The 22,866-nt window shown below is 44.6% G+C and overlaps 1 protein-coding gene across 1 annotated transcript in view; it reads left to right on the forward strand.

Annotated features, from left to right (window-relative positions):
• The window catches only part of SIDT1 (SID1 transmembrane family member 1), a 262,081-nt gene that overhangs the window by 174,302 nt on the left and 64,913 nt on the right, over window positions 1–22,866 (forward strand). The window contains exons 13-15 of the mRNA XM_033940160.1: window positions 7,987–8,060; window positions 11,478–11,544; window positions 16,073–16,146. Of these exons, the coding sequence (XP_033796051.1) occupies window positions 7,987–8,060; window positions 11,478–11,544; window positions 16,073–16,146 (215 nt within the window). The remainder of the gene's footprint in view (window positions 1–7,986; window positions 8,061–11,477; window positions 11,545–16,072; window positions 16,147–22,866) is intronic.

Raw genomic sequence — 22,866 nt, forward strand, 5'->3', positions numbered from 1 at the left:
GAAGATTTTTTTCATATCGCCTTCCCGCTCTCGTAAACCCTTAAGGAAATCTTGTTTCCTTCATTTTCTTTTCTTTTATTTTCTTTAAAAAAAAAAAAAAAAACTTTGTTTTTTTTTTTCCACTTCTTTCAATTTCGCCCCGGCGGGGCCTGTTGCCACCATCGAGGCCTCGGCCTTCGATTTGGCAGAAGCTGTTTTTACCTTCATGCCCCCTCAACCCGGGTTTAAGAAGTGCCAGTGGTGTGCACGACCAATTTCACTCACTGACCCGCACAACTGGTGTCTACAGTGTCTTGGTCCTGACCATCGAGCGTCTATCTGCACCCGCTGTGCGACTTTAAAAAAGAGAACTCTGAAAAATCGGCAGATCCAGCAGCAATTATTGTTTGGTGCCAAGATGTCTGACTCTGCGGCACCGGCACCGACATCGGCCCCGTCTCAGTCGGCACCCACCTCGTCGACACCGCGCGATACCGCGTCGGCGTCACATCCCTCAGGTAAGCCGGCTAAGAAGCCTTCCCCGTTGGAGCGTCCTCCGGTCTCAGTAGCAGCGAGCCCAGTCCTGCCGACCTCAAGGCGCCCACGGAAGCGCTCCGCCCCAATAGAGGTGAGCCCCTCAACCTCGGGTTCCTCATCCTCGGGGCGTAGAGCGGCACCGCAGGTACCGCAGAAGAAAAAGGCGGTACCGGTGCCTTCGCTGGACGAACGGATCGCCGCTGTCCTGCAGGTGCAGCTTAAGGAACAGTTGCAACAACTCCTTCCTGCACTTCTGGCACCGAGCCTTCTGGTCCCGGTCTGGTCTGAGCCACCGGTTCCGACAGTGGAGCAGCCCCTTCTTTCGGCATCCACTTTGTCGGTACCGGTACATTCTGCTTCTTCGGTCTCCATGCCAGTCCTCGCACCGGAACCGAGAGCTCAACACCAGGCTGTTCAGACTTCGGCACCGATGCAGCCCTTAATGTCTCCCGGTACCGTGTCTATGAGGTCAGGTAAGTCGGCACGCAAATCCCGACACCTGGAACCCTCCACACCGGAATCTCGAGACCGCAGTTTTCAGGTTCGGGATCCTGATCTGTGGGGTGACTCAGAGGACCCTCTTCTCTCTGAAGGGGAATGTTCATCTGGTGATGAGGATCCTTCTGCTTTAGACCCATCCTCTAAACCAGATGTAACCTCTTTCTCATCTTTTTTAAAAGAGATGTGTGACTCTCTCTCTATTCCCTTGGAGGCTGAGTCAAAGAAATCCAAAGCTTTTCTTGATGCACTGGATTTTGACCAACCTCCAAGGGAATATCTCAAATTACCTCTCCATGACATCTTGAGAGAGACGTTTTACAAGAATTTAAAGACACCTTTGACCATCCCTGGAGCCCCCCGCAAGTTAGACTCCTTATATAAAGTCATCCCGATTCCTGGGTTTGACAAACCACAGCTCCCACATGAGTCTCTATTAGTGGAATCCACTCTAAAGAAATCCACGGGAGCTAGTGTATACGCCTCAGTCCCTCCTGGCAGAGAAGGTAAAGCCATGGACAAATTTGGCAAGAGGTTGTACCAGAATGCGATGTTAGCCAACAGGTCAGGGAATTACGCTTTCCACTTCTCATTCTATCTCAAGCATCTCATACAAAATCTGACTGCTTTTGAGAAGTACCTCCCTGACCGTAAAAAATCTGCCTTTCGCCAAACTTCTTCATCGCTCTTACAACTTCGAAAGTTCATGGTCAGGTCGATCTATGACACCTTTGAGCTGACCTCTCGGGCCACAGCTATGTTGGTGGCCATGCGCCGACTGGCATGGCTCAGAGTGTCAGAACTTGATGTCAATCATCAGGATCGACTGGCTAATGCACCTTGCCTGGGGGATGAGCTGTTTGGAGAATCCATGGACTCCACTACTCAAAAGCTTTCGGCTCATGAAACTAGGTGGGATACTCTCCTCAAAATGAAAAAGAAGACCCCACCTACCAGACCTTTTCGTCAGCAATCGGCCTACCAGCGTCGATTTGTGGCTCGTCCTTTGCCACCGGCAGCTCAACAACCCAGGCGTCAGAGGCAACAACAAAGGCAAAACACTAGACCTGCACAGCAGCAACAACAGGTGAAGCCTCCTCCTCCACAAAAACCTTCACAACCCTTTTGACTTGGTTCTCCAGGACATAGCCAGTATCCCTCCATCTGCCCATCTTCCGCTGCCTATAGGAGGACGCCTTACTCATTTCATAAGCCGTTGGGAAACCATCACCTCGGACCAGTGGGTCCTCAACATCATCCGCCACGGCTACTCTCTCAACTTTCAGACTCTTCCTGCCCAAGGTCTACCAAAAGAGTCTGCTTTGAACACTCCTCAGTCTTCCCTCCTTCTTCAAGAGGTTCAATCCCTCCTCCTTCTGAACGCCATAGAGGAAGTTCCTCTAGATCAAAAGGGGCAAGGATTCTACTCCCGTTATTTTCTAGTCCCCAAAAAGACAGGAGATTTCAGACCCATCCTAGATCTTCGCGATCTCAACAAATGCTTGGTCAAAGAGAAATTCAGAATGCTTTCTCTGGCCACTCTTTACCCTCTTCTCAATTAAGGCGACTGGCTATGTTCCCTCGATCTCAAAGAAGCATACACTCATATACCGGTCAATCTGGCCTCCAGACAGTACCTACGCTTCATGATCAATTGTTGTCATTACCAATACAAGGTGCTGCCCTTCGGTCTTGCCTTCTCTCCAAGAGTATTCACCAAATGTCTGATTGTGGTGGCTGCCTTTCTACGCTCTCACCACCTTCAGGTCTTTCCTTACCTGGACGACTGGTTAATCAAGGCCAATTCATCTCAGACAGTACTCCTAGCCACCAACCACACCGTCCTGTTTCTACAGCTTCTGGGGTTCGAGATCAATCTACCCAAATCTCATCTCATCCCCACTCAGAGACTTCAATTCATCGGAGCCGTCTTGGACACAGTCCTCATGAGAGCGTTCCTGCCATCCAACCGTCTTCAAACGCTTCAATCTCTATGTCAGCAGGTGCTTCCACAACGTTCCATCTCTGCCAAGCAAATGATGATACTCTTGGGTCACATGGCCTCCACAGTTCATTTCACACCCTTCGCACGTCTTCACCTGCGCACTCCTCAATGGACCCTAGCTACCCAGTGGTCCCAAGCGTTGGATCCTTGCTCACGTCACATATCTGTGACATCATCTCTTCGTCAGTCTCTACAATGGTGGTTGATATCCTCAAATCTCTCCAGAGGTCTTCTCTTCCATCTACCTCCTCATCAACTTATCATCACCACCGATGCCTCCCCTTACGCCTGGGGAGCTCATTTGAACGAGTTCCAAACTCAAGGTCTTTGGACAACTCAGGAAATGAAGCATCACATCAATTTCCTGGAACTCAGAGCGATGTTTTATGCACTCAAGGCCTTCCAACATCTTCTCTTTCCTCAAGTCCTCCTGCTGTGCACAGACAATCAAGTTGCGATGTACTACATCAACAAACAGGGTGGGACAGGCTCTCGCCTCTTGTGCCAGGAAGCCCAGAAGATCTGGACTTGGGCCATAGATCACCATCTATTCCTGAAAGCTATCTACATTCAGGGAGAACAGAATTCCTTAGCGGACAAGCTCAGCAGAATTCTCCAGCCTCACGAGTGGGCACTCGATCCTTTCACTCTACAGTCCATCTTCGCTCAATGGGGCACTCCTCAGATAGACCTTTTTACAGCTCCTCACAATCACCAGCTGCCCCTTTTTTGCTCCAGACTCTACTCTCCTCACCGTTTGGCAGCGGATGCATTTCTCCTCGACTGGTCCAATCTGTTCCTGTACGCTTTCCCTCCTCTGCCTCTCATGTTGAGAACCTTATTCAAGCTCAAGAGGGAACGAGCCACCATGATTCTGATTGCTCCGAGGTGGCCCAGGCAACATTGGTTCTCCCTTCTACTTCAACTCAGTTCCAGGGAACCTTTTCTTCTTCCACTGTTTCCTTCTCTGCTTACACAGCATCAGGAGACCCTTCTACATCCCAACCTCCAGTCTCTGCACCTGACAGCTTGGTATCTCTCGGGCTGACTTCTCATGATACTCTTTTGTCTCAGCCCGTTCGTTCCATTCTAGATGCCTCCAGGAAACCAGCCACTCTGCAATGTTACCATCAGAAGTGGACACGATTTTCTTCCTGGTGTCTTCTTCATCATCTTGATCCCACTTCCCTGGCAGTGGAGACATTGTTGGATTATCTGCTTTCTTTGTCTGACTCTGGCCTTAAGTCTACTTCCATCAGAGTCCACCTCAGTGCTATTGCTGCTTTTCATGAGCCGGTTCATGGAAAACTTCTCTCAGCTCATCCCTTGGTGTCCAGGTTCATGCAGGGTATTTTCAATGTGAAACCACCTCTTAAAGCCCCTCCTGTAATCTGGGATCTCATCAATGTGGTTCTTTCCGCGTTAATGAAGCCTTCATTTGAACCTTTGGCTACCACTCCTTTCAAGTTTCTCACTTGGAAAGTACTTTTCCTTATTGCTCTTACCTCTGCCAGGAGGGTCAGTGAGCTACATACACTAGTTGCAGATCCACCTTTTACGGTCTTTCATCATGACAAGGTGGTTCTGCGTACACATCCAAAGTTTCTCCCTAAGGTTGTCTCTGAATTCCATCTCAACCAATCCATTGTTCTGCCTGTCTTCTTTCCGAAACCTCACTCTCATTCTGGTGAACAGGCTCTGCATACTTTGGACTGTAAGAGGGCTCTAGCTTACTATCTAGAGCGTACGAAACCCCACAGATCAGCTCCCCAACTCTTTCTGTCCTTTGATCCGAATAAATTGGGACGTCCTGTTTCTAAACGTACGTAGTCTAATTGGCTGGCAGCGTGCATTTCATTCTGTTATGCTCAGTCCGGACTGACACTGGAAGGTTCTGTCATAGCCCATAAAGTTCGGGCTATAGCAGCATCTGTAGCTTTCCTCCGTTCCACTCCTATTGAGGAAATCTGCAAAGCTGCTACTTGATCCTCAGTTCATACTTTTACATCTCACTATTGTCTGGATGTTTTCTCCAGACGGGATGGACACTTCGGCCAATCTGTTTTACAAAATTTGTTTTCCTAATGGCCAACCTTCCCTCCATCCCTCTTTTTGTTAGCTTGGAGGTCACCCATCAGTCAAGAATATGCTGCCTGCTTGTCCTGGGATAAAGCACAGTTACTTACCGTAACAGGTGTTATCCAGGGACAGCAGGCAGATATTCTTGCGTCCCACCCACCTCCCCGGGTTGGCTTCTTAGCTGGCTTATCCTAACTGGGGACCGCGCGCCTCCGTTGGGCGGGAAGGCACTCGCGCGTGCGCGGTGCGGCCTACTAGAACTTTCCAAGTTCTTAGAGTGCAATCACTCTAAAATTGTCCGTACCGGGGCTCCGTCGGTGCCGTCACCCATCAGTCAAGAATATCTGCCTGATGTCCCTGGATAACACCTGTTACGGTAAGTAACTGTGCTTTTTCTGCAAGGACAAGCAGAATAGCAAGCCTCATAGATGGATGACATCACTGACAGGGTTCAGCTGGGAAAGCTTCTCCAGTTTAAATGTATCTAGTAATTCGTGAAAAATCCATCTTGTACATGCATCACTTTCCACCTGCCACTTTACTTGGAGACTGCCTCAGTCTTCATGTTTCCACAGAGGTGGTCAGATGCCTCCCCAAAGTTTTCCTTCAAGACATTTTTTTTACATGAAATTTAATGTGCACATTGGAAAAATAACCCAAATCATAGTTACCAGATGCTAGGGTCCACCTTTGGGGTCAGCACCCAAGAAAAAGATCTGGGTGTCATTGTAGACAATATGCTGAAATCTTCCATCCAATGTTTGGCAACGGTGGCCAAAAAGCAAACAAGATGCTAGGAATTATTAGAAAAGGGTTGGTAAACAAGAATGTTACAATGCCTCTGTATCGCTCCATGGTACAACCTCACCTTGAGTATTGCATTCAATTCTAGTTGCTAAAAAAAAGATAGGGAATTAGAAAAGTTTCAAAGAAGGGTGACCAAGATGATAAAGGGGATGGAACTCCTCTCGTATTAGGAAAGACTTAAAGAGGTTATGGGGCTCATAATAAAAAAATCCCCAAAATCCAAAAAGTGGCCTAAATCAGTACTTGGACGATCAAAAAGACAGATCATCCAAGTGCCAATAACCAAAGCTGGTTTTAGACATATCTAAAACCAGCTTAGGCCTTTCCTCTGCCTCTGAACGCCTAGAACAAAAAGAGGTGTTTTTGGAGAAGGGGAGAGGGTGGGAGGTGGGCCAAACTAGACTTAGTCATGCAGCAAGTATAACCAAAAGTTTAACAAGGTTGCCCAGTCGGAACTTATATGTTTTGACTTAGACCAAGTCAAAATAGGTATAAGTTCCGAATAGGGGCCGCTGGGCTGATCACGGCTGCCACGATCAGCTCAGCAGTCCTGGCAACCTGCCCACCCCCCACCGCAATGATCGCAGCAGGAGAGAAGCCTAATTTCTCCTGCCGCAATCGTGATCCCCCCGAACTTCTACGAACTGGCAGGAGAGATGCCCAATCTCTGCTGCCAGCACCCCCCCAACAAACCCAATACCAGCAGGAGAGATACCTAATCTCTCCTGCCGAAGACGCAGCGCACCCCCTCCTTGAATACTGGCAGGAGGGATCCCAAGCTCTCCTGCCGAGGTGTACCCCTCCCGAATAACCCCCCGAACATCCCTCCCTGAACCAGCAGGAGGGAGCTCAAGCCCTCCTGCCAGAAGGTGAATCCCCCTGAACTGGCAGGAGGGATCTCAAGGCCTCCTGCCAGAAGGCGAACCCCACCACTCCCCCTCCCAGAACCGGCTGGAAGGATTCCAAGCTTTCCTGCCGAAGAAAGTGACTTCCCCCCCGGACTCCCCCAATGACCTTTAAAGTTGGCTGGCTGGATGGGTCTCTATTCCATCCGTTCGGCAGGCCCGCCATCCTTGGAAGGGCAGGCTTGCTCCGTCCCAGTGCTTAGGTCATGAATGGCCTATGTGCCTAAGGCCCCCGCCCATAGGAGGGGCCTTAGGCAACTGGGCCAATTGGAATTGACCCAGTTGCCTAAGGCCCCTCCTGTGGGCGGGGCCTTAGGCGACTGGGCCAATCAGGCCCTAGGCCCCTCCCAGGTGCATTCTACAATGGTACATTCTGAGGATGGCGGGCCTGCCAGCCAGTAACCCAGCCGGTCAGCCAACCAACGTTAAAGTTCAGTTGGGGGGGGGGGGGCTGGGAGGGCCGCCGTCATCTTCGGTAGGAGGGCTTGGGATCCCTTCTGACGGTTCGGGGGGGTGGGGGTGATGTGGTTTGGGGATTCGCCTTTCAGCAGGAGGGCTTAGGGTCCCTCCTGGGTAAAGTAGTATTGTAGCTGTATTGATAAATGTTTATAAATAGAAAATGGAAATACAGTGATTGTTTTATTGGACTAATTTTAATACATTTTTGACTAACTTTCAGAGACCAAATTCTCCTTCCTCAGGTCAGGACAGGATACCTAAGGAAAGAGGTTTTGACCTCTGAAAGCTAATTTTAAAATGTATTAGTCCAATAAAATAGAACTAAAACTGTACATTGGCACTAGTATGGTAATCTTTGAAGGATTTTTTAAAAATTTTAAAATAAAACAAAAAAGTAATACAAGTGGAAATAAATAAGTGAATAAGAAAACAGGTAAATAAAAGGGGCAGGGCAGGGCCTAGAGGCTCTCGAATAATTAATCCTGCCCTGATGAGAACTGCATCCTACACTCTACAAAGAACACCTTCTGTAGATGAGTAACTTGGTTATACAGAGCCCCCCCCCTATTAAGATGACTAGGACAAAATGGATTATGTATTTATAGTGATGAGTTTTAATGTGTGCTGTGAGAATCCATTCTGTAGAGCCAACTGTAAAGCTCTGGCCTTTAATGTGAAGAGTGCAATGTGTTCAAAATTCATCCCCTTTTATTTTAGACATTCCTTTATGTGTCAGACTTGTCCAGAAAGGACAGAAGAATCATCAGCAAAAAATACAAGATCTACTTATGGTGAGTAAAAGGCAGTGTATGTTAGGTTCTCTTTTCCTTCCCCATTCTCATTTTGGATCATCAAGAACTTGTTCTCATACTGTAAGAAAAAATAGATGAGTTTATAAGGTATCTGAAAGAATTAAGTGCTGAGGATACAAGAGGCAGCTTTGTAGGTGCTGAACACCCCCTATATTTATTTAATATTGAGCAAGCTCATTAATTGGGCCAGGGAAGGGTAATTCATATTGAATTTGGAATCCCCAATCATTTTGAAATATTGGCATCTGTGGCTGAGGAGGGCAGTAATATATGAGTGTAACTGAAGTGATGATGTTTGAACTAGTTATCATTAAGGTGCCAGACAAGGGCACTATAGGACACCATTTGGAACCAAGAAAGGTATGTGATTTATATAAAGCTCCTTTACTAAGCTGTGGTAAACACTAGCACGTGCTTATCGCAAGTTAAAAGGGCTCATCACGGAAAACACTGAGGGATCCCATGGTAATTTTGCAATTTGCACATGCAAACAATGCACTGCAAAATAATAATTTTTATGCAGAGGAGGCATATCTGGGAGCAGAAAGTAGGTATTTCTATACTAATCAGCACATCTGCATTAGTGCATAACCGATTAGCACAGGATTAGCAGGTAAGCCCTTAAGCATAGCTACTGGTGAACCTGCGTGGGTTCCGACCCACCCAAAAGAAGTCGGTAGTGGCTGCCTTTCTCCCCTCTCTCCCACATCTGGATCCAGCATTTGCTCCACTCACCGGCCCATAGTCCAGCAACCTCCTCCCTGTCTCTAAACATCCTCCTTCCCGGTGTACTTCATCACCTGAACAGGCATGGGCAGCTGTATGCATCCACTGCCTGTGCTGGCCCCATAGGCTTCCCTCTGCCATGCCTTACCCTCACTGATATCACTTCCTGTTTTCTTTCTGAGAACTTGTGAAACCTGGATTCAAATCTCACAAATGCTTCTTGTGAACTTGGGTAAGCCACTTAACTTTCAACTGTCTTATATGTACAAACTTAGGGCTCCTTTTACAAAGCTGCAGTAGCAATTCTCCTGTGGCGAATGGACCAAAGCCCATTCAATTCCTAGGGGCTTTGGTGCATTTGCCATGAGAGACTTGCTACTGCTGCTTTGTAAAAAGGGCCCTTAGATTGTAAACTCTCCAGTGGTAGTGAAATATCTAGTTTACCTAGAATGACTATTGAAAAGCCATGACTTAAATCCCAAATAGAAAAAAATAAAAAGTTGTTGCACAAGAGAGCAGAGAAATTGATCCCAACCTGGTTCAGAGAGGAGAAGAGAAAATATCCCATATAGCTACAGAATCATTGGAGGACAGGCACCAAGAGGTGTCCTAGGAGGTATAGGAACTTTTGTATGAGGTCCCTGAAATAGAGAAGTTAGGGATTTCAGTTTGTGATAAATATACTGTTTGCCACATTATCACAATCATATGTTTTATTTTGGTGAAAATTAGTATATGTGGAATTAAATCCATAAATACTGTATAGGTATAGTACTGTGAAGGTTCAAGTGTGTAAACCCCCAAATCTTTCTCCAACTCCTATCTATGGGGTGGATCTTCACTTTACAATAAGGACATTGGGTTGAGAAGTTATACTCAGATGGGAAAATAAAGGGCTGCCTTGCTTAAGGTTATACAGAGGGAAGTGGCAAAGTTAGGATTCATATATTCATCTTCCTTGGAGAGGCTTAGAGATGCTGCTGCTTAAGAACATCACATGCTAGAAGTTGGTGGTTAGATTACCTTTAAGTGGTACACTTCACAGACTCTGGAAAAAGTTGTTTATTGGACCTAAGACATTTTATGGTACTTGATAGTGGGAAACTGAAAGCTAGAAGGAGAGAGAAAAGTCTGGAAGTTGAGTAGTCATAAGAGTATAAAAAAAATCTAAATTCTTACTCATTTGTATATTTATTCAGTGGCTTAGTAAGGAGGTGCAGGGGGGCGATCCATCTCAGATGCCATCTTGATAGGGGCGCGGCACCTCCGTCCTGCTCCTTCTCCCCCCCCCCACTGCTGCGTGCTGCTTCCTTTCTCTGTACCTCTGTAACGTTCCTAGCACTAAGCAGCAATCCCTAACCTGCTGTCATGCCTGTGTCATCTCTTCTTCTGATGTCACCTAGGAAGTGATGTCATAGGAAGAGCCCACGCAGGCGCGACAGCAAGTTGGGGGTTGCTGCTTGCACCAGGAATGTTACAGAGGTACGGGGGAAGGGAAGTGGCACGCGCGCATGATAGTGGGGGGGAAGGAGCATATAGGGGCGAGGGGGGAGAAGAGTGAGGGGAGGGGCACCTCTCACCCTCATTATGCCACTATAGTCAGTACTTCACAAATTCTTTTACCTGAAGTGCACAGGTGAAGTGTTGTGGGTGCAGCCTTTCCTAGACAGCATTATTTCACAAACTAGGTTACTGTATTATCAGTGGATATCTACATGTGTACATGACTTCTTTCTCTCCCAACACAGAGCATTATGTATTATGGTATATGCCCATCCCTGTATTGCTATTTGCTCTATCAGTCTACAGTCCTCAAAAACATGCAAGACCAGCTTAAGGCATGAGCCACATGAAGCAGTAGCTCAGGGCACTAAAAGCCTGACTCACTGGCTCATCCTTCACATTGGCGAGAGGGTCACTGCTGTTCTCTGTTTTCTTCATAGCCATTGGCACCATCACAAGTTTAAACCAGGAGCATAGCCAGCCCTTCAATTTTGGAGGTGCCTTGGGGTGAACTGGAGGGGCAATGCATTCCTTCCTCCTCCTCTCTCCCATCCATTCAAGCATGCTAAGCATATTTTTGCTGCTGGGGATGCTGAGGTTCAGCCAGTCAAATCCGTAATGCAGAAGTTTGTGGCATGCCTTCAGCTGCTACTGACTTCTGCATTAAGAAAGCAGCACGAGGAGGTAGATAACAGCTTGGGCACTTTATTTATTTGGCAGGCAGAACCTCAGCATCCCCACCAGCAAAAGTATGTATGTAGAAGGGGAAGATGGAGGAATTCATTGCCCCCTCCTGTGCACCCCTACAACTGGAGGGCTGCAGTTCTGGAGGGGGCCTAAACCCAAAATGGGGAGGACCAAGCCCCCAAGGCTCCTCCTCTCCCCCCATGTCTTTGTCACTGATTCAAACACAAGAACAGGTACCAGTGACCAAGTGTGGAAGAGAGCATAGTGGTGAGAGCAAAGCAACATATATCCACTGCTGTAAAAGAGCATAAAGAACTAATGTTGGCAGGGAGAGGGAGGAGGAAAGAGTGGTATGAGCATCAGAGAGAGGGAGGAGGGAGCATGCCAGAGCTAAAGTTGGCTCAGGGTGCCATAATACCTTGAGCCAGCACTGAAAGCATATTTAGAATGTTATTAGTATGTAACTCTCTCCTCCCACAGGAACATAATCACGATTGCTGTGTTTTATGCTCTTCCTGTGATACAACTGGTTGTCACCTATCAGACTGTAAGTTTACTGCTCTCTCTTTTTTGCCTGTATATACAGAAATTAATACTCCCACTGGATGCTTCTAATTTAATAGTAGCTGGAGATTTTAATGCTGTTATGGATCCTTTTTTGGATAAAAAACCAAGCAAAAATATAAAATCATTAGGGTTAGATAATTTGGTGAAAAATTGTAATTTGAAAGATATATGGCGTATTCTTCATTTTAATGATCAGGAATTCTCTTTTTGCTCACCAGTTCATAAATCTTTTTCAAGAATTGATTACATATTGCTATCAAATTCCATAGTGCAACAAGTGACGCAAGCTTCCATTGATCCAATTATTTTGTCTGATCATGGAGGAGTGTGGATTACACTTACACTAGATAACAATGAATATAATAGATCATTATGGAGGTTTGATAATGCATTGGTTTCGGATTCAACTTTTCTTGAAGAAATTAAGTTAAAAATTTTGGAATTTTTCCAAATAAATACTTCAGCAGATATTAATGCGGAAATTTTATGGGATGCATTTAAAGCTACTATAAGAGGTAATATTATTTCTTATTCTGCATATATTAAAAAACAACTTATTAAACAATTTTCAGATTTGGAAAAAGAAATTAAACTGCTGGAGTCCAAATTAATAGATAAATGGAATCACGAAAATTTGCAAGCTTTATTAAAGGCTAAGGGTAAATATAATGAAATTTCTTCAAAAATGGCAAGGAAAGATTTGTTTTCTTCGCAAACCTTGTATTATGGAAAATCTAATAAGGCAGGAAGTTTACTTGCAAATTATCTTAAAGCAAAAAAGAGAAGAATAAAAATAATTGCAATAAAAGATGAAAAAGGAAATATGCATAGTCAATATTTTAAATCAATTTTTGGCTTTTTACAAAGAGTTGTATTCTTCCGAGTCTTCTGTTGATAAAGTTCAAAAAGGTATGGAATTTTTAAATCTTCTTGAGGGTCCAAAACTTCCTGATCATATAAAAAGAAGTTTAGAAGATCCTATATCATTAAAAGAATTAGAAACAGCATTGAAGTCTCTGAGAGTTGGATCCGCTCCAGGTGGGGATGGTTTTACTGTGGAATTCTATAAAACATTTCAAAATTCCTTATTACCCTATTTACTAAATTTATATCAGTTTCAACTTAATAAAGGTTGTATTAAAAGTACTATGGCAGAATCCGTGGTGATTGTTTTGCCAAAGCCAAATAAAGATCCCACTATGGTTTCAAATTACAGGCCAATATCATTGATTAATGTTGATGGAAAATTATTGGCTAAGGCTCTGGCATTAAGATTGGCAAAGGCTCTCCCTTACATAATTGATGTACATCAAACGGGTTTCGTTGCTAACAAACATTCTTCTAACAATACAAGACTGACGTTTCATACTTTAAATTTAACTAAAATGATGAATGAACCAGCTTTTGCTCTTTCATTAGATGCAGAAAAAGCTTTTGATAGGGTAGAATGGACATTCATGTATCAGGCTTTGGATTGGTTTGGTATGGGTCCTGGTTTTGTTCAAATGATTAAAACTTTGTATAGCTCCCCTATGGCAAGATTATACATTAATAACAATTTATCTGAAAGTTTTAAACTACATAGAGGAGTTAGACAAGGATGTCCATTATCTCCTTTGCTATTTGCTATTGTTTTAGAACCCTTATTGATAGCTATTAATCAGACAAAGGGGATACAGGGTATTACCCTGAAATAATGGGAATACAAATTATCTGCTTATGCAGATGATATTTTATTATATTTGCGCAATCCAGGTTCAACTATACCATGTTTGTTAGAATTGATTGAAAGGTTTGGATTGTTTTCAGGATATAAAATCAATTGGAATAAATCTGAAATTCTTTCGCTGAATGTACATTGCATAAAATCTATGTTTGATGCATTTCCTTTTGTTTGGAAAGAAGATGGATTAAAATATTTAGGAATTTGGATTAAAAATTCAATAGAAGATACAGTAAAAGAAAATGAAAAACTTTTATTAAAAAAGGTTTCGGAATTATGTGAACAATGGAATCCGTTACATATATCTTGGTGGGGGAGAGTTCAAACTATAAAAATGATGATATTGCCTGTGGTTTGCTATCAAATGTGTATGATTCCGGTATTTTTTCAAAACTCTTTTTATAAAAAATTGAATTCAATAATTATTAAGTTTGTTTGGCTTGGTAAAACACTTAGAATTGCTTTGGTATCTTTACAGAAATCAATTAAGGAGGGTGGGGTAAATTTCCCAAATTTCTATAGGTATCATCAGGCCTATATTTTACGTCAAGGTATGTATTGGGTCCTCCCAGATCTCATTGAATACACTCCAGATTGGTTATATTTGGAATGGCGACTCATGTCTCCTTTACATCTTTGTCACATTCTCAGTATCAAGATGCCCAGATTGTATAAAGAAAATAAACTTTTACTAGATACATGGAAAACTCTGAGATATGTAAGTAATTTAACTGAAATTCCTATTAATAAATCAACAAATCAATCTATATGGCTAAATTCCAAGATTCAAATTGGCAGATCTAAGATTGTTTGGAGGCATTGGTTAATTGCAGGAATACGAACTTTAAATGATGTTATTTCAAATGGAAATATGCTTGAGTTTACACAATTGCAAAATAAATTTGGACTGAATAAATCACAATTTTACAAATGGTTGCAATTGAAGCAGGCCATTCAGGCAGGGTTCCCTGAATGGAAAAATCTAAATTCTCAATATAGCATGGAATTTTTATGCTTCCAGGCAGATTTTCTGGGTCACCAGGCCGCACAGTGGTATAAAGTTATTAGTGAATTGGTTAATAAAAAACCTAAAAATGGTCTTAGGGATATTTGGAGCATTGAGATTAGGCATCAAATTTCAGCATCTCAATGGCCACAAATTTGGTCTTGGAGAATAAGATGTACACTGTCAGCATCTATGAGACAAACTTGTTTTTTTCTTTTGCACAGAGCATTTTGGACCCCTGTTAGATTACAAAAATTAAATAGTTCATTGTCTAATAGGTGCTGGCATTGTAAGCTTGATGTAGGGACTTTGGATCATCTTTTATTTTTCTGTCCCTATATATTAGCCTTTTGGAATTCGATCTGGGATCAAATAAATTCTTTATTAGAAAATCCTGTAGCATTAACTTATGATACTGTGATATTTGGCATGTCTATGAGAAAAAAGAGTCAGATATCGGCAAGTAACAACAAACTTTTATTGATTATGACAGGAGTTGCCATACAACATATTACTACCAATTGGAAAGATTACAGCAGACTTAATTTTAATTTCTGGTGGAATTCACTTTGTCACCTATACAAAATGGAACGTTCAATAGCAATACAAAATGGAAATTATAAAAGGTTTAATGAAATATGGGAGCCATTGACATTGTTTTGTAATGAATAAACACCATTTTCTTAACATTATTTATGAATGGAAGGGAAAGGGGAGGGATTGCATAAATGAAAGAAAAAAGGTAAAAAGAACTATGAAAAAGATTGATTCAATTAAGTAAATTGTATGGAAAGGGAGGGGAGGGAGAAGGGTTTAGATATATATACATTTGTTAATATCTTGATAGAGTTATCAAGTGTTGTTAGTAAATCTATGTATTACATATATTGTACACTTGTTGAAAGTTTAAAAATGAATAAAGAATTTTTAAAAAAAGAAACCTATCTCATAAACATGGCCAAAACACTGGGGAATCCATTTTTTTTTTTCTAATCAGCTGAACATCTCAGAAAACTGACTGAAAATTGATAAAAACACGGCAGTTTAGATTCTTCTTTTTAACAGTGAAAAAAATATATATATAAGTGTTAGGAAATGAAGTATTTCCATTAGCCACCTAACAGTGATAGTCTGGATTTAAAACATGTTCCTTCATTTTAAGAATTCCACTTTCAACTTGTGGTGGTCTTCTTGTCAGCTGGATCTATCAAGGTAACGGTCCTGGTCTTTACATAAGATGTCTAGAGCTAAAACCAAAGGCATCTGTATTTCGACACAAGCAATTCTGCAGTGTCCCCAAGAATTTAAAATTGACCTTTTTGGGTTAAGCATGCTCTTTAAATCTATGACGTAAAGGGTGCAGGACATCACCTATCAAGTAATGCCTTCCTTTCTGTAAACCATTCATGGGGCCTTAAATCTTATTGGCTAATATGTTCCATGTTTTTATAGTACTTGGATATGTGCAGACCATTGGCTGCAGCCAAATCAAGCTATATAAGACTTAACATTTTCATTCATTGGATTAAAGGATTATAGTTTTAACAATATTCTATCTGTTCTCCCTCCAGTTCCACAAAACTACCCTTTATTATGAAGATTGTTCCTTTCTTGTTTGCTCCATTTCATGGTTAATGCATTGTTTTGATGTGTAAGATTTTAAAGGTCAGACACCCAGATCTTGGACTTCTGCATGTTTTGACTTGCCCTCCTAACTAATCCTTAGTTGTGAATCCCTCTGTCTTCCTTATCCACCTTATCTACCTTATCTCTTTGCAGGTTGTGAATGTCACTGGTAACCAGGATATCTGCTACTTTAATTTCCTTTGTGCTCATCCCTTGGGGGTACTTAGGTGAGTCTCAATTTGTGTCCTAAAGGCAACAGCACCTACCCGAGACCTTCTTTTGTTAGGTAATTCCTGTCTTGCATGTAAGATACTTTATAGAAGGAAATGAAGAGCTCTGACTAGCTGGTGACTCAGTTTAAATCTACCTCTAGATTTTCTGTCTCCTCCAACTAGGCCTGGATTTTTCTCTTGAAGAAATAGGTACCCCTAGTAGGGGCACCATGAGCTCTGTCCCAGCAACACTTTCTAACAAGCGCTCCTGAGTAGCAGTTTACCCTAAGAGGTGATTCAATAAGGAGCCACCAGCTGTGGTGGTAAGAATACACTTAAATGCCGGTTTCTAGCTATTTTCTGGCTATACACTATCCTGTAAGTAAGTGCCTTTGTGGGTGGTCATTCACATTAGCAGAGTTGGGCAGAGTACATACTTATGTACAAAGATTATAAAATCTTGTAATTGCTGCATGTTCTTGAACATTCCAGGCATGTGCGTTACACCAGCTCTATGGCTCATGTAAGTGATTGCTTCTAAAATACAAACACACATTAGGACCTAATAAAAAAAAGGTTGCTGCTTGCTTTTCTTTATACATTAGTCTCCAAAAAAAGCCCATTCATGGCACCTTAAAATACTGTATTTTTTGCTCCATAAGGCGCACCTGACAAGAAAACTCACCCTATATTTAGAGGAGTGAAACAAGAAAAAAACCCATTCTGAACCAAATTCTCCCTGCCATGCTCTGCTCCCAACTCCACACTCCTTGCCAGGCTCTGCAACCCTGTCCCCCCTCTCTGCCAGGCTCTATACCCTGTACACCCCCCCCCCCCGTGGTCTAGTGGTAGGCCAGGACAGGGCACAGGGCGGGCAGGGACAGGGCACAGAGCAGGCAGGCCTAGTGGCCTAGTGACAGGCAGGCAGGCCCCATACCCCCATAGCTTTTTTTATCATCCCCCTGTACCTTTTTTATCATAGCCCCCTTGTATCTTTATAATCATCCCCTCCCCCTTTGTACCTTTTTTATCATAGCCCCCCTTGTACCTTTTTAATCATACCCCCCTTTGTACCTTTTTTTATCATAGCCCCCCTTTTTCCTTTTTAATCATTTTCCCCCTTTGTACCTTTTTTTATCATACCCCCCCCCCTTTGTACCTTTAAAAAAACCATCCCTGTGCCCTTTATAATTCTTCCCTCCCTCCCTCCACGGCTCTGCATTATTTTCCGGCAGCAGGCGTGTGAGTCAGGAGCCCAGAGGTCAGGCGCAAGCTTTCTGTGTTCCCGCCTGGCCCCGCGCCACTTTCTGAATGGCTGCAAGCAGTTTTTGTGAGTCCCACGAGAACTGCCACCAGCCATACAGAAAGTGGTGCAGGCCCAAGCGGGAGCGTGTAAAGCTTGGGCCTGACTGCCGCACTCCTGACTCGCATGCCTGCTGCCGGAAAATAATGCAGAGCCTTGGAGGGAGGGATATACGCTGGACCACCAGGCTTGAAAAAGGTACGGTGGTGAAGACAGCTGTGGCAGCGGCGGGGCGGGGGGGGGGGGTGTTTGTTTTAAAAAGGTGTGCGGCTGAAAGGTGGAGTGGCTGCGGCGAGGGGGGTTTGCAATTGTATGGGGGGCGGCGAGGCAGTGTTTAAAAAGCTGGTGGTGCGGCTGGTGGTGCGGCTGAAAGGTGGTGTGGCCGTGGGAGGGGGGGAGTGGCGGGCGGTGTTTAAAAAGCTGGAGCGCAGGGGGGGGTTGCAGCCATGTGCATCTTCGCTTCATAAGATGCACCGAGATTTCCACCCATTTTTGGGTGGAAAAAAGTGTGTCTTATGGAGCGAAAAATACGGTAGGTGTCTCTATAGAACAGTGATCCTTTGCAGAGCCACATTTTGGATTTGTAAGTACTTGGAGGGCCTCAGAAAAAATATGTGGAGGGGCATAATCGAAAGGGACGTCTAAGTCCGTTTACGTCCATCTCGCAAGTCGTCCAAAGTTAAAAAGAGCCTAAGACACATTTTTGAAAGAGACGTCCAACTTTTTTTTTACTTTCAAAAATCGTCTAATTATATGTCCTGCTGATCTGATCATCCAAGCCGCTAAATCATCCATCTTTATACCACATTTCCGTCCAACTTTCCATCCAAGTCCAAAATGCCTAAAACAAGCCCTGTTGGACGTGGGAGGGGTCTGCAAATTGATGGATTGAACACCCAGACATGCCACCTAAATAGTGGGGTACCTTACAGGGCACTGCTGTGAACTTCACAAAAAGGGTGCCATGGCTTCTCCTCCCTACAGCTCCCTTATAGGTCATGATGAGCCCCCCAAACCACCTCCAGAATCCCCTAGACCCACTTATCTACCACCCCAATAGCCCTTATGGCTTCAGGAGCCACTTATATGCCAGTAAAAAAGGGTTTTGGGGGTGTATAGGGGAGTGCACATGTTTAATTATCAGTGCATTGATTACAGGGGCTCATGGGCATGGGTCCTCTTCTCTATGGGTCCCTAACCCACCCCCAAGATGACTTAAGCTGCCTCTGGGCTGGATGACTAGGCTTTCCTATGCCAGGCGGCCAGGTGATGATGGTCTGGAGGCTGAAATTTAAAGTTGTGAATAAAATATTTATGGGGGGGGGGGGGTTGGTGATCACTGGGGTAGTGTGTGGGGGTCTGTGTTATGTGTTTGAAGTGCTTATCTGGTGAGTTTAGGTGGGTTTTTGTGACTTAGACCATGTTTTACATGGTCTAAGTCACAATGTCCAAGTTCTGTCGATCCTGGGCTGTATAACTTTCCGTTTAGCATTGGACGTTGAGCGGCACTATGAAGGCCTAGGTCGTTTAGAAATACGTCCAAAACCCGTTTTTATTTTCGGCGCTTGGACGTTTTTGAGAAATGTTTGTCCAAGTGCTGACTTAGGCCGGTTTTTGGACATTTTTCTCTTTTGATTATGAGCCCCTTAATGTCTTATTAAAGAAATGACAATTTTGCATGAGGTAAAACTCTATAGTTTATAAATCTTTCCTTTTGGTTAAGTCTTAATAATAATATTGTCATTTATTTATTCATTCATCTTTCTATACTGTTCTCCCAAGAGAGCTCAGAACGGTTTATATGAATTTATTCAGGTATTCAAGCATTTTTCCCTGTCTGTTCTGGTGGGCTCACAGTCTATCTAATGTACCTGGGGCAATGGGGGGGATTAAGTGACTTGCCCAGGGTGCCCACAATCCCAGGGTGCTGAGGCTGTAGCTTTAACCACTGTGCCACACTGTTTTATTTTACTTTTGTGATTGTGATAAATATACCGAGGGCCTCAAAATAGTAACTGGTGGGCCGCATGTGGCCACCGGGCTGCGAGTTTGAGACCACTGCTATAGAATTACCCTCTTAGAGAGTAATTTTATAACAGATCACTTAACTTGGGAGGACGCATAGGTGAATACTTTGAGGTTATTTTACAAAGACACATAGAAGAAAAAAGAGATGACCACCATATTTTTGACAAGCTGGAACAAGAGCACATAGGCAGTTTTCTATGTGTTTTTTAAAACACCAGCACAAAACCAGCTGAAATTGCAGCTACAATGCAGTCACATATATTCACACCAGCTCAGTAGTGCGAGTGATTACTGTGCTGCACCCTCACCACTACTACCTATGGACTCCAACAATAACTGAATAAGTATATTACTATCTGAACATCATTTACATGTGCAGTGAGATTAGAGTTAGGCTACCATATCTCTCCATAACTTCCCACCAGTGCCAGCTACATTAGAAGCACTAAAGAAATCATAAAACAACCCCCCACCCACTTGGCATCTATAGCAAACCTGCCTTAACATAACAGACTCTGCCAGGACTCTCACAATACCAACCCTATCTATGAATAGACTGCAATACAGATATAACAGAACAGGGTTACCAGATTTCCTCTCTTAAAAAAAGAGGACGCTTGGCCCTACCCAGTTCTGCTGTCAGTCCAGCCCCATTCTGCCCCCAGCCACCTCTTGTTTCCTTCCCCGAGCTCTGGGCTGTGTCTACAGGGCCTTCGCGCATGTGTGGATGTCAATGCGATGACATCACGCGCATGCATGTAATGTCTTCACATTGACAACCGCACATGCGCAGAGGCCTTTCAAAACCCGGGCAAACTGTCGACAGATATCTTCCTACTTTGGGCCATCACACCAACGCTTCACAACATTCATTCCTACCAGAACACCTGGCCTTGGTCACAAGTGCAGAATACAGACAACCCCTATGCAAATACAAAACCCTAAGAGGTCAGGCTCTGCATGCAGTACAACACCAGAGAAATACAAAGAAATACAATAGTGCAAAATATAGACAACAGATGTAAATTCTGAAAATTGACACATTTCAATCACTAAATTGAAAATAAAATCACTTTTCCTACCTTTGTTGTCTGGTGATTTTATTTTTCTATTCATCTTTTCCCAATTTCTAGTTGCACTTCCTTCTGTCTGTGCTCTTAACTGTGCTTCCATGGCCTTCTTATCCAATTGCTGTTTTTCTTGCCTTAATTTTCTGCCCTATATCCATCTTTGACATTAACTTTTAACATTCAACTTTCTTCCATTTTTCTACTTCCTTCTCAAATCTATCTACTTTTCCATATCTCCCCTTCCCACCTATCCATGTGTACCATTTTCTCCCTCTTTCTTCTCCCCATCTATCTATAAACAGCATTTCTTCCATTTACTTCCCTTCTCCATTCTTCCCATACCTATGCACCATTTCCTCCCTCTCTCTCCCTTCTCCTTCCTTACCCCTCACATCCCTGTGCACCATGTCCTCCCTCTCTCTTCCCCCATCCCTGTGTATCATCTCCTCCCTCTCCCTCTCTTTCCCTTTCCTATGGTCTGACATCTGTCTTCCCCCTTTCCCCCTCTTATGGTCTGGGATCTTTATCCTCTCCTTCCCATAGATTGGCATCTCTCTCCCCTCCTTCCTTTCCCTTCTCCCCACTTTGTGGTCTGGCATCTCTCTTTTTCCTTCTTCCCTTCCCTCCTACTTCCTTTCCCTGGTCTGACATCTCTTTCTTATTCCCCCCATCCCCTATGTGAGTCAGTGCCTGCGTCCCTGCACGGAGTGGTGCTGGGGGAGGAGGGAGCTAGTCCGGCTCCAAATAAGGGCTAGATTCACTAAGCAAACCGATCATGTACCAATCGGTTTGTGACCCCTTAGCGACCCCGGCCTGATTCACTAACCTCTCCTGCGATCCACTTCCAATCTGTGTATGCAAATGAGGGGAACTGCATGCAAAGTAGGTAGGGACGTGATTCTCTAAACAAATTTCCCAATCCGACTGCTGGGGATCAGTTGAAAACGTCTTTTCGACTCTCCAGCTCCATTAAAAGCCCTGCTCTCTGCCAGCCCTGCTCTCTGCTGCCATGAATCTCTCCTGCCCTTCCCTGCACTACGAGCCCGTGGTTTTAACCCGCAGGTTAAAACCACGGGCTTCCTGCACAACAAAAAAGTTAAAAAATTTTAAATTTTTTTTAAAAAGTCACAGATTAGATGCCCTCTGCCCATGCCAATGCCTCCTGCCCACACCGATGCCCCCCCATGACGCCCCCCCATGCCGATGCTCCACAAAAGGCCCAAAAAGCGACTGCTGGGGATCAGTTGAAAACATCTTTTTGACTCTCCAGCTCCATTAAAAGCCCTGCTCTCTGTCAGCCCTGCTCTCTGCTGCCCTGAATCTCTCCTGCCCTTCCCTGCACTACGAACCCGTGGTTTTAACCCGCAGGTTAAAACCACGGGCTTTCTGCACAACAAAAAAGTTTAAAAGTTTAAAATTTTTTTTAAAAAGTCACAGCTTAGATGCCCCCTGACCGCGCCAATGCCCCCTGCCCACACCGATGCCCCCCCATGACGCCCCCCCATGCCGATGCTCCACAAAAGGCCCGGCCCACCTCCCTCCCTTCCTGCACCTTAATCTCTAGGCCAGCTGGCCAGGCCCGGCCCACCTTCGGCCCGGCCAGAACCTAAAAATTGGGAGCAGGAGGGGTACTCAATCCCTCCTGCTCCATAGGCCTCCCACCATCCTCCAGCCGGGCCTGACCTGGCACCACAGTACCTCAAAGTTGGGAGCATGAGGGGTGCTCAGTCCCTCATGCTCCTTAGGCCTTCAGTGATGTCTTTGGGGAGCAGGAGGAACCGCAAACTCCTCCTGCTCCTGCCCCTCCTGATGATGCACTGCTAATGTGGCCCTGTTGCATCATGTGATGCATGGGGAGGAGCCTAAGGCCCTGATTGGCTCAGGCTTCTACCTTGGGAGGGGCCTGGGGCGCCTGAGCCAATCAGGGACTTCCTTAGGGCTGAGCCTAAAGAAGTCTCTGATTGGTCAAAGCAATAGCCAATAAAGGACTTCCTAAGGCTCAGACCTAAGGAAGTCCCTGATTGGCTCAGGTACCCCTGGCCCCTCCCAAGGTAGGAGCCTGAGCCAATCAGGGCCTTAGGCCCCGCCCAGTACATTGCATGATGCGCCGGGGCAGGGTCTAGGGCCTCAGAGTCATCTTGGGAGGCATTGGAGCAGGAGGGGTTGAGCACCCCTCCTTCTCCGTTAAAGGTATGGGGAGGGGACTTGGAATGGGGAGGGGGTGTCCGGGGGGTGGTGGCAGGATGGAGTTGGCATCCCTCCTACAGTTTGTTTTTTGGTGGGTGGGGATGGGTGGACAGGACCCAGCCAGCCAGCCAAACTAGATTTTGCCAC

Source organism: Geotrypetes seraphini, chromosome 4, assembly GCF_902459505.1.
Source record: "Geotrypetes seraphini chromosome 4, aGeoSer1.1, whole genome shotgun sequence".
Taxonomy (NCBI): domain Eukaryota; kingdom Metazoa; phylum Chordata; class Amphibia; order Gymnophiona; family Dermophiidae; genus Geotrypetes; species Geotrypetes seraphini.